The sequence below is a fragment of the Balearica regulorum genome, chromosome 1, assembly GCF_011004875.1.
Source record: "Balearica regulorum gibbericeps isolate bBalReg1 chromosome 1, bBalReg1.pri, whole genome shotgun sequence".
NCBI lineage: Eukaryota > Metazoa > Chordata > Aves > Gruiformes > Gruidae > Balearica > Balearica regulorum.
In genome coordinates, this window is record NC_046184.1 from 40587533 (window position 1) to 40599800 (window position 12268).

The 12268-nt window shown below is 41.5% G+C and overlaps 1 protein-coding gene across 3 annotated transcripts in view; it reads left to right on the top strand.

Moving 5' to 3' along the window:
• Nucleotides 1-1153: 1153 nt before the first annotated feature.
• LGR5 (leucine rich repeat containing G protein-coupled receptor 5) overlaps nucleotides 1154-12268 on the top strand; it is a 94172-nt gene continuing 83057 nt past the window's right edge. For 2 of the 3 annotated variants that reach the window (XM_075746765.1, XM_075746750.1), the window contains exon 1: nucleotides 1154-1494. Coding sequence is in view for 2 of the 3 variants with exons in the window: in XM_075746750.1 (XP_075602865.1) it covers nucleotides 1283-1494 (212 nt within the window). In the remaining variant the exon portion in view is untranslated. The remainder of the gene's footprint in view (nucleotides 1495-12268) is intronic. The other variant, XM_075746758.1, reaches the window with a different exon arrangement.

A 12268-nucleotide genomic window follows, 5' to 3' on the forward strand; every position in this document is an offset into this window, starting at 1 on the left:
AGAGGGTTTTGGAGGAACATGTCTTCTGGACAGTTATCATAGTACATAATGAAAACTCTGCTTCCTGCAGAATTTTTCTCCTCAGCCATTTCTTCCGGACAATCTATGCTTTCAAACATTGTTTTTATTAGCTTAGGATAAGGTGATGCTTGGGGAAAAACTTCCCAGCAGCCACATAGGCCTAGATTTATAAAACATTCTGGCCTGGATAACCAGCCAGACAGCAGATTCCTTTTTTATTATTTTAAATAAAGCACTTGAGCTCCAGTGCGAGATACTTCTGCAGCTCAGATTACACCAAATGATGGACCAGAGGTGGGAATAGGGATTATAAACTACGTAGAATACAAAAGCATTATTTTGCCAGCCTTTTCATTAAGCTCTCATTTCAGACTTAATTGTAGATTCGAAGACAGTGTAGCAGAAAACCTTTAACTAATGCTCTCCAATGCATACCAAGTAGCCTGACCAACCATTTAGTCATCAGTTTAAACAGGAATTGGGCTGGGACTGGGTTATTTAAACTGGTAGCTAGTCTCAAATCTGGAGCTCGTTCACACTGAAAACTGATTTGGAGGGAAAAAAAAAGGTTTGAAAGAATTGCCATCCTCACCTTTCCCTCACCAATGGCTTTGGCATACTCAGAGTAGTGTGAAGGCCGCTTTCCACACCACCTGAATGGAAATCTCTCACAAGAAACCGGGTGAGGGCTGTGTCCCACCACCCCAGAGACCTTCCGCTAACCCCACTGCCTCAGGACGGACGCTTTGATTTCAAATGTAATTTGGTTTTTTTTTTGGGGGGGGGGGGGGGGGGGCGGGGGGATAAGAAGGAGGTTCTGCCTCTCTCCCCCGCCGCCTTCCAGAAACGTCCACCGTTGCCCTGAGGAGAGATCACCGCCCTGAGGGGAGCTCCGGGGCACAGCGGCCGCGGGCCCGGCGGGCGGGGAGGCGGGAGGCGGCGGGGGGGGTTCTCCCCCCCCGCCGCCTCCCGCCTCCCCGCCCGCCGGGCCCGCGGCCGCCCCCGCCCGCCCGCTCGTACGGCGGCGCGGGCAGGGCCCGCCGCGCTACGGCGGGCAAGGCTGGGGCGGCGTCAGCGGGCGCGCAGTGCCGGCTCCAGGGCTTTAAAGCAGCGTGTAAGCTGAGATGCTACCACAGACAGCGGCGCGGCGGCGGCGGCCGCAGCAGCTCCCCGAGCCCAAACGGGCGCCCGCCTTTCGCCCCCGCCGCGCCGTGGGGCATGAGAGCGGCCGCCCCGCGGTTCTAGGTACCCCCCGGGTTCCATGGCGACGTCCCGCGTTGCCCGCGCCCTCCTCCTTCTCTTCCTTTTCTGCCTGCCGGGGCTGCGGCGAGGGGCGCGGGGCGGCGGGCAGCGCCCGCGGGGCTGCCCTGCTCCGTGCCGCTGCGAGCAGGAGGGCATGCTCGTCCGCGCCGACTGCTCCGACCTGGGGCTCACGGCCGTGCCCTCCAACCTCAGCGTCTTCACCTCCTACCTGTAAGTGTGGGCAGCCCGAGCGGGCGGGCCGGGGAGGGGGCACCGGCGGCCGCTACCGAGCCGGCAGCGGCGTGCGGCCCCGCGGGAGGGCCCGGGCCGGCCCCCGGCGGTGACAGGAGGTGCGCGGGGGTCGGTGCGTTGCCGCGCCGCTGCCTATAGAAAACACTCGACTTCAAATAAGTTTCTAATCGCTTTTTAATCAGCGGGCGGGTTGTAAAGCGTTTATGGGTATCTCGCTATCTCAGTGCCCGGTCCGGCGTCTGGAGGATCGCTGTGTGATGTGCCGTTCAGAGGGTAATTAAAAGCGATTGCAACAGCAGAAACTCGATTAGATCTGCAGGGACGTTATCTTCACCTTTGCTTCCCGGGACAGGGCTTTGAACTGCGGTTGCTGCTGATTTAATCTTTAACAGATCTCCCCTCCGGTTGAGGAAAGGCAATAAATTAAAGCGAGCGCCCAGGAGGAGGCGGGCAGCGCTCGGACACCGGCGCGGTGCTCGGGCGGCCCCGCGCTGCCGCCGCGGCGGGCAGGTGGCTGTGCCCGGAGCCGGGCCCGGGCCGGCGCTCCCGACCCCGCCGGAGCCCTCCCTCTGCCTGAAAGCACCCGCCTTACGGGGCATCCCCGCCGGGCTGGGCTCCGGTGCTCGGAAACTCCTCTGCATCTCGGGCGCGCTGAATTACAGCGTGTATGGACAGGGACGGCGAGAACGAAGAAACTTTGTATTAACAACAACGAAAAAACCCCACCCCACCCAAAACCGTGGGGACACTTTTTCTTTGTTTCCTTCTTTTTGGCAGAAGGGCCATCGTTTAGCCTGTCTTGGTTTTGTGCGTTGAAAGTGTTGGTGCACTAAAAGTGTATTTTAGTGCCCTCCTTACTGATTTCATACTGTTCTTTGTGGTTGCGTGGCCAGTAGCTTGTTAATTTAATACTTATCCTCCATATCCAGCACACGATATGCCAGTTTCTGAATGTGTTTGTCTGTCTGTATATTCTGACATGCTGTTGACATGCTTGCTACTATGGTTACTGTAAAGATGCTTTCACAGTGTTGTGCGTCCGGGGCACTAAAGTGATAATTCTGAACTCACTTCTCTGTTAATACCATACTTGAAAGGACATAAAACATACGTTGCATCTGAGAAAGCAGATGAAACTAAACTAGAAATGGTCTAAGTATAAACATGACAGCATAGGCAAGGTAGAAATGAAGTGCAACCAATAAAATCTAAGTACTAAGTATATGTTAGGAGAGAGCTTAGTTTAGTGAAAACAGCATTGGTTTAGAAAGCAGATGTGCAGCTGAAAGACTTTTCTGAATGTTATGCATGCAAATATTGTTCTGAAAATTATCTTAATAAGATCATTTCTAGCTTATTTTATCATAAGCATTTCAAAGCCAAAGCTATTAGTCATGTTAAGAGGCAGCAGTCAGCACTACTGAATGACCATTTACAGTACAGCAGAACTTTAAAGATACAGTGTTTAAGATACATACAAAGTCTGCCACTGGTTTCAAAAGGAGGAGGTCAGGATTTTGGATGTACTCAACACACAATGTTTCCTGGTGCTTTGGAAAGTCGTAAGCAGAAAGATAGATAATGAAGCTATAAAGGCATACTTAAGCTGTACATACACTGTGTAAAGAAGTAGATGCCCTAAATTCATGGTTGCTTGGAGGAATGCTAAAACTGGAAGAACTTTAGAGAGCCCACTGTTTGACTGTTTCATGAGGAGAACATAAATATGCATGATCATGTCAAAATACCTCTGCTGTTGAAAAGTGTATATATATGTATGTATATATCTCCAGTAACGTGCTTCTTGGTAGGATTGTGATCTGGTCCACACTTTTGTTTTTAAATCCTCTTGTCCTTCAGCAAGGGAATGTCTTTCTGTGGTCAAGAATTCTGTGCTGTTCAGTAGCGTACACCCTGAAGTAAAAAAAGCCCCACTGTGGGACAGGCAGACTTTTAAATGACCAAGTCTGCATACAGGCAGTATAACAGTATAAAAGACAGACGGTATAACAGTATAAAAGACTGGTTCATACACATAGGCAGCTACACTTACCCTTTTCCAAATTTACTAGGCTGTTATCCTTGGACTGATTAATTATTGCCTAATTATGCAGAGTTGTAGCTCCTGCCTGCCTTTCATAAAGAACTGTCAAGTCTCATTTTCTGTAGATGGCTAAGCAATGGCAAATTTTAAAACATGCCTGCTTGTTATAGAGATGTTTGCCTCCCTGAGCTTGGTAGTGGCCAAGCAGATGCTCCTTGATTTTTTAAATTATTTTTTTCCTCCTAGAAAAACAGAAATGTCTTTTTGTGTTGTGACAATTTTTACTTCAGATCAAAGCAGGAGATTAAGACTATGTACTCACATTAATTCTCTTTCCAACAAAAAAACCACCGTCTTCTCTAGTCAATTCCGTTCTTGCACAGTAGACATATCTGGCCAAAACCAGTGTGTGGTACGGCCTTGTGTTAAGTTTGGGCTTTTAAAGGTGGTTTTTTTTTCTAAACTTCTGTCATTTTTATCTTATCTGGACACTTGCATAGAAAAAAAAAAAAAAAGGTAAATGTTTTCTTGATGTGCACTGGAAATTGTGTGAAAAGTTAAAATGCCAAGGCCGTTAAGGTTTGGTTTATATTGGGACAAATGCATACAGAGCATGATATATTATGGTGGCTCAATTTTCCATGTTTTTTATGATGCTCTTGCAGCAGAGCTGAATATGTAGTCTACAGATGGACCTGCTATACATTTCTGCATTCTCATTTATATTCCCAGGCAGAAATTCTTGCCTCCCATCAAAAATCTTTTTATTTATGATTATGTGCCTTCTGCCATGAACTGTTAGACTTTTTAAGAGCAGGCAAGGAGAATCCAGGAGTTTCTTTCCATTCCTTTTTCTTCATTTACTTTCAGGCTAAATAACGTACTCGATGTATTTTAGGCAATTCCAGTTGACATAAATGTGAATTCCATGTGCTGATGAAGGGCAGCACTGAGTCTCTGTTTCAAATTAAGAACATGTCACTTTCCTATCAGTACACCGTGAAAAGAAGAAGCCAGGATCTACAGGTCTTTTGTACATGGGACAAAATTCATTAATTCTCAGACCAAGCCTGTGAGTTAGTGAAATATTGTTACCATTTACTGTGAAGTGGAAAACTGCAGCAAAGAAGGGCTTGCTCAAAGTTAGAGGTAGTTTATGACAAAGCCAGTAATTAAAGCCAGAATGCCTTATCCTAACTCCATTCTTCAATCACAGGCTCACCCAACTTCTCCTAAATAATTAATCATTAACAATAGCGTAAAATCTGGCAACTCCTGTTCAAAAACACTTGTCATACTAAATATAAAAAAAAAAAAAATTGTTTTCATATCTCTTGGGATGATAATAGAGAAGATAGCTCTTAAAGATTTTACGGGTCTGTATTATGTGCCTGGATAGCACAGAAAAGTAAATTGATTATAAATGCCAGGGCTGTCTAACAGTTCAGATGCTGTGTTGTGATCAAAAATGCTGTCCTGGGCTAAACCACGTCAAATGCCTAATGATAAACTTAGTGGAATATTTTAAGTGGAAAATTAAGAGGAATATTTTCATAATGTTACCATCTTAGATTGACGTAGACATGCATGCATACATGCATAAATATTGCAGCATATGGTATATTGCCTTTTACATTATAGCATACTTAATGAATTATTTTGGTATACGTGTTATTTGCATTGAGTACATTGTAAATATGCATAGTAACATTGGGGAAAATCTGGTTCATATCATTTTAATTCTTCATAGAAATAATCGATTAAGAAAAAAATATTTTTCAAAACTACAATACCATTGACAGTATTACAGTAAAACCTATGAAGAAGAAATCAATACATATTATAAGGTTCCTAACATATTAGTCTTTACATAAATTTTGGCTTTCTCCTTCATTCATTGTGATAATATTGTATTTGATGATAAATATTGCTGAAGAGCACAGTCAAAACTCTATAGGGTATCTGAAAGTTTTTAAGACTACTAAACAGGAAAAAAAAATCATGAAGAATTTGGGAGAAAAAATTATTTACTTTTTGAAGGTTAAAAAGTATATTCCCACAAATTAACTACGCTTCTGAAATAAGAGAGATAGTTGTTTGTGTCAGGGATACCGAAAAACATTACGGCCAACCCTTTAGGGTAAATTCGTACTATTTTAGTCATTCTGATCTCACAGTGCAATCTCAAGTCTTGTCTGCATCTTCATCTAAGGTATTGTGGGAATGACCATGGTTTTTCAAAGAGACCAAACAGCAAGCTATCTTCTTATGAAGAAGTAAGCTTCGTAAAGTCTCCTACAATTTCCAGATCCCTTGACAAGATTTAGGTGTTATGTAGTTAGTAAAATGTCTACGTTTTCTTAGAAAGTACTTCTTTACATAGCTACAAACTTTATAAACCATTTTTGTGCCTTTCTAGTTGAAATAAATTAAATTATTGCCATGTGGTTTCAGTTAATAATCTGAGTCTTGTCCCAGTTGAGGATGAAGGAGAATCCAGGTTCTGGATTTAGAATTTAGTGTTAAATCCCCCTTTTGAAAAGAAAACAGGGCATTTCCTCTCTACTCATGGCAATAGCAGGTATGCAAAGGTAAAATGTACGCATAGATAAATTAGAGGTACATAAAAACTGAAGAAGTAACAAACTATTTAAAGTTCATGTTTGCCAGTTTTCAAGGGATTTGCTTGAAATTTCAAAACACAATGTGTCAACTCAAAGTTAGTTTCTTTGTGAAAAATTTGGATTAAAAATGTATTTAAGAAGAGAATGTCACTCTTCCCACTTGAGAATACAGTGCTAAAAATAACTGTTTACACTGCTCCCTAAAGAGCCTTGTGCTGCTCAGAAGAGGGAAGAAAGGCACTCACACACTGCCTCTCTCCTTTGTAGCGTTTGCTTGGTGGAAACGCTGCATAGATCGACAGGGAATAGGAAGCTGTCTTTAAGCTGGCAGAACATAAGGAGGTGGCAGGGTGAAGGCACCTTCAGTTTGGTTTGGTATCTGAAGTGCATAGGACAATTGGCTGGGCAGAGGGAGCCTGACTCCAGCTGAGAACGCGTGCACTGGGCTGACCTTCCCAGTTAGCATGCCAACGGAGATTAGGCTTTCCTCAAGTGCTCCCTTGTTAACTCAGTCTTTTCTCTGCTGTCATTTGTCTTTCAAATGCTTAAAATTGCTACCAATTTTGCAGCAGTCCAGATGATTGCTTTCTTTTATTCCATTTGTTGGCCAAAGACGATATTTCATCTGCATGCACTGCTGCCTTAATTCTCTATTGGTTATTTAAATGGTCTTGATTAATAAAATTTATGGTATTTTCCCTGATTTCTTTCCTTGAACTGTCCAGCAGATCTGATTCTTTTCCCAGTAAAAATCACGGTAAATAAGGTGTGGTTCCTTTGGCTCCAAATAAACTGACTGAGGGCCGAACGTGACGTGGTGTTTTTGACATACCAAAACAGATTTAGACTTCAGTTAGAAGAAAATACCCTAACATCTTTAAAAAGAATGAGATGTGATCTTGCTTACTTCTCAGAGATTTAGCAGTGCATGTGGCAAATCCTTACGCTACATTCTCTGTACTGTTTACCGAGAACACCTGAGAAACTTCTGTACAATTTTACTCATCAGATGTGAGAAATTTAATACCTGGAGAATTATAAAAGAAATAAATGCAGTTAGGGAGGAGTAGGGCCTGAAACGATGTTACTGTTACTTGTTGAAGGAGTGCTACCCCCTTCTCTCTCTTCGAATCAAGGTTTATATGAAAAATGCACAAAGCTAAGACAATGAACAGCTTTGACTATATATGATAGTTATTCACGGTACCCCTGGGTTTAGTCCCAAGAAGCATGCTTTTTTCCTAAAAACCTAGGGACAACAGCTTGGAATTTTTGAATTAGAGACCTTGGAATGAGTCTTAAAGCAGCAGCCCCCAAGAAGAAATACCATCCTGGAGCGTCTTTGCCATTTAGATGAAAAAGTCATAAGCTGCTGCTCAGAGAGGTGTCATCACTCAAGGTGAGAATGCACAAGCCAGCTAGTGTTATACGAGGCACCAGCAATACCTGGAACTCCAAGCAGCAATGAAATGGGATAGCAGTGCAGATTCCCAGGAGCTGGTACAGTACGTGCCCAGCTTGATAAGGCCATTGCTAAGATGGTGCATTCTGTATCACCTTCCAGTTTTATTATTTTGCTATGTTTTATTAAGTTTTAACTATGACCTTTGGGTTTGGGGCAGTGGACACAGCACTAAGGTCCATCCCAGAAAGGACAAGTTGTATATTCATGGCTAAACACTGCGCAAAAAATAATTATTCTGAAGTGTAGTGTTATCCAACAGTGATAATTATAATAATCAGCCACTCCCAAATTAAGATTTTATTGGTAACAAATAGGCTTTTAGTTTGGGCCCAATTGTATGATTTGGCTCCAGTCCTGCAAATACTTACGCAGATACTTAACTTTAGTGTCAGGAGTGGTTCCACTGAAATCACATGTGCAAATGTTTGTCAGATCAAGGCCTTGAATAATTCTAAAACAATTACCCCCTTCCCTAATTATCAATTCATTTGCCTGGAATAGTTTCACTAAGACATTCTGCTAGACTTTCTCATTACACAGCCTAAAGCATTATGTATATCATAAATCATTTAAAAGCCTTTCTTTCAAATGTTTTCAAAACCTTATGTAAAATGAATATTTACTTTAATCTGAAATGCACTATTTTTTAACAGGATTAAGTTATGTAATTGTAATTAAGTAATTTTAAGGACATGTTTTTGATAAAAAATTGCTAAAATTTTGCATTATAGTGTAAAGTATAGTCTTTTTGTACAGGAGATATGACATTGTATATGTGGAGATGTATGGGTATAGATGGGCTTTGGACAAATTAAAGTGTCTATTATCAGCCTAAAGCAGTACAAACAACTATAGCTCCCACCACACAAAATCTCTCCCCTCTTTTGCAGATTCTTGAATAAATGCTTTTTTATTGAGAGTAACCATGCTTACTAATGTTACCCAACTTAAGCATTAAGTACTTAAGTAATGCAGAAATATTTGCTGGATTGGGACTTAATTTATATAATGAATGTGTATAAACTTAACCCTTTAAGTCTTATAATTTTTTTTTTTTGTGCTTCTGTCATACAACTTTTCTCTTGAAAAGCAGACAATAATTTGATGCTGGTATTTATGGAGGGGAGGTAGGAGGTAGAAAAGTAAAGCTGGTGTTTAGTACCACTAGTTCTCTTTTTTGTTTGTTTTTAACTTTACTGTTAGTTCCTTTACCAGACACTTCAGTCTGCTTTGCTTGAGGATGGAATAGTTACAACATTGGTATTACACAGAAATAAAACTTTCCTAGCCCTTGTTTCTGCAGCAGTAGGCATCTTACAATGCCAGTTATACCATGTCTTCTGGATCCTGTGATAATATAAATGCTAGTCTAAGTGAATGAGAGAACAGATGTGAGATGATGTCAGCATTAAGGGAAGTGTAACTGCACTGATTTGGCATTCACTGAGTTTGTAAATGAGTCTCTGTGTACCCTGAGGGGAGAAGTAGGTCATAGCTGGCAAAGGAAGCAAGTAGGATAAGACAAAGTTCTTTCTCACCCATCACTGAAAGTTACCTGTTCTGAACCACCTTGATGAGTAACTTGCCTTTGCGTCTTTTATCCTTGATCAGTTTGGCCTGGAGGCTGCCTCAGAAATTACATCTTTCTGCTGTTGGTCTTGCACATGATGAGGTTGCAACTATGTTTGTGGTGGGGGGCAGTCCAAGTTGTGCAGTGTCCAGAAATGAGATTCATCCTTCTGAAGGCATAGAAACCAAAGTTTCTTAAAAACTCTGGTTCACAGAGATTGCCATTTTGGAAGCCTGAGGAAGGAGCAGGAACTGCTTCTGGGAACAGGGAGTATGATCAGATAGCTATAGCTGGGATCTAGGTAGCAAGACCTTTGAGTTCTGCTCCTGGATACAGTAATGAAGTAGTTTACAAATTTAAGCAAATTGTGCAACTTTTCTGTAGTCTTACTCTATATATGTGATGGCTGGGACAACTACCTACATCTGAGTGTGACTAATTTGTGTGACTGATAAACATTGCAGATCTGTAAATTAAAAACACTTAATGAGGTGCTAATTATGAGTATGACATGGTAAAATAAAGTGAAATCCTGAAGGATTTTCTTCTCTTCATAAGGATGTACGTCTGCCTTTCAGTTTTGCTCGTGGCTGCCTACATGGGCTGAACTCTGTGATATGTAAGATTCTTACTGGAACAAGTGACGTCTATGCAGGCGTCTGAAAGCAATATTTGACCTGCTGACAAGAAAATACAGGATCCATATGCTTGGTGCAATATGGAAGTATTGCCTGCACTCGCGTTGAAGTTGTGCAAAGACAAGGATTTGGAAGAGTTCCAAAAGAAGTGCAGGTTCAACTTCATGACCTGACAAGGGTCTCAGGGAGTAAATTCCAGTCCTACAGTGTCCCTGCATAAAGTCTTACCATTTTGACTTTAACCTGCAACAGGCACACATAATTACAGGAAGATTAACAGAGAAGCAAAAAGTGCATTGTGAAGAAAGAAATGGCAGGTAGCTTGGGAATCCATCTGTATCGGTGCTATAGAGTAGTGAAATATGGCTCTCATCAGGCAGCTCAACCAATTTTAAACCCTCAGGAGAAGTTGCAGTAATGCAAATCACAGTTTACATTTGTGCCATGTGTCTTCAATAAGACTTTGTAGGGTACAGTTACCTTGGCATAGTTATTATCAGAAACGTTTGTGACTAGCTGGCCCTAGTGGAGATAGGTGTAAGCATATAGTTGTGGTGGGGTGAAGAGTAAGGGTTTGCAGTACTGCTGCCGAGTGTTTCTAAAAATTGAGTATGTGGCACTGTAGAAGAGTAATTGGTAGCAGAATAAGGGGTTCACATGGTGTTATTTAGCCCTAGCACTGAAAAAGGACAATGTGAAAGCTCAGGATCTGAGAATAGCATCTGGGAAGGCTGTAAGTTCCTCAGCATATGAAGGCTTCACTTTGCCTCTTACCTGTTGCCTGTACATATGTAGAGTAGTGTGAACTACTGAGTGCCAGAACTTTCTGGCCAAGGCAGAAGATGTGAAAAGAAAGAGAAGGACCAGCATCTTGGAACGAACATCCTATCTGCCTGAAGGCCAGAGACAGTACGAAGCATAGCTGAACACATTCTTGAAATCTTGAAGTACATGTTTTTAGAATAAAGCAAATGCTTCCTGATACTGATAAGGCAAAAAACTTTCATCCGGAATAGAAAAAGCCATTATGCAGAAACATATATATGTGGAAGAATGTTATAGCAGAAGTATTTGTTAGGTTATTTGGATAGAGTATTTAAAATAAATCATTATTGGGAATGGAGGAAGACTCAGTGCCAGATTCATCTCTGCATGTCATTCCATGTGTGTAATGTAATAGACTTCTGCCAAGACAGACTTCAGGTAGTTTTTGCTTTGTTTATACTAATGGAACTAACTTAATTCTGTGGAATTGGTACTGCTTAAATAAATTTAATTTGAAGATTTTGGAAAAGCATTAATCAATATAATTAAAATGAAGCATTCACTTCCGTTCTAATGTGCTGACTCTTGACAGAAAAGCTTCTAATATGCCATTATTGGACCTGATGTCTGTCTTTCTGAAAGAAATAAAAGTAAACTTTTTTTTAGAAAAAAAAGATTTTAAGTATACAGTCAAGTGATCATTACTGCCTTGTTTGTGTCAGGATGTAGACTCTAGCAGGAGAGTTGGGTTGTATCAGGGAGTTGTGGTCAACTGTAGAGACTTTGCCACAGTTTGAGGAAGGAAGTATTTTCTTTTGGTTTTCAGTCTTTTTGTTGTCATTGTTGATGGCATTCAGTGAAAAGAGCAACAGATTTTTCTGAAGGATGCTTACGCAGCACTGTGATACATTCATTCTATTTATCGCAGACCAAAAGAACTGTCATACCAAATAGAGTTATCAAAATCACATTTCTGTACATATTGGTGCCTCAGCTGTTCTGTCTTCAATGGCTGTCTCTGGTCAATCTGTGAAGAATTCTGTAAACGTGAAGCCAGATGTGGTCTGTTCTCTACATTTATCATCAATCATGGATACAGCATCTTGCAGTCCTGTAGCTCTATGTTCCTGCCTGTCTGACCATAGAGCAGTGCTGGAAGAGTATCGAATTTCACAAGGAATTTGTAATATCCAGATTCACTGGATGGTATTATTTACAGTGTTGTATCTCTGTGTGGGAAGTATATAGGGAAATGCTGCATGCTCTCAACATGCTGCTATTTTAATCTATTCTGATAAGGGTTTGTGGAAACTAATTATGAGCCAATTTGGTTCCCAGTGAAGCTAGAACTGAAACTCCTTTTGATGATGTGGATTGAGCTCCTGGTATGTCGCAGTTAGTTTTATTGTAGAGGGTCATGGTGAGCCTAATCTAAAGGAAATTACTCTTTATCCAAATATCACCATATGCTGAGTACACAAACAGATTTGTTTTTCATATTTGGTGAATGAATAATTGCCTAAGTACACAATGATAGTAATTAATTGTAAATGACATTCGTTAGTGGTTTTGATTATCTCAGTATGGAGAGCTTCCATTAAAGTGTTCACAGCTTTTATAAGGCAGCATTAAAGTGGTTGTTCAATA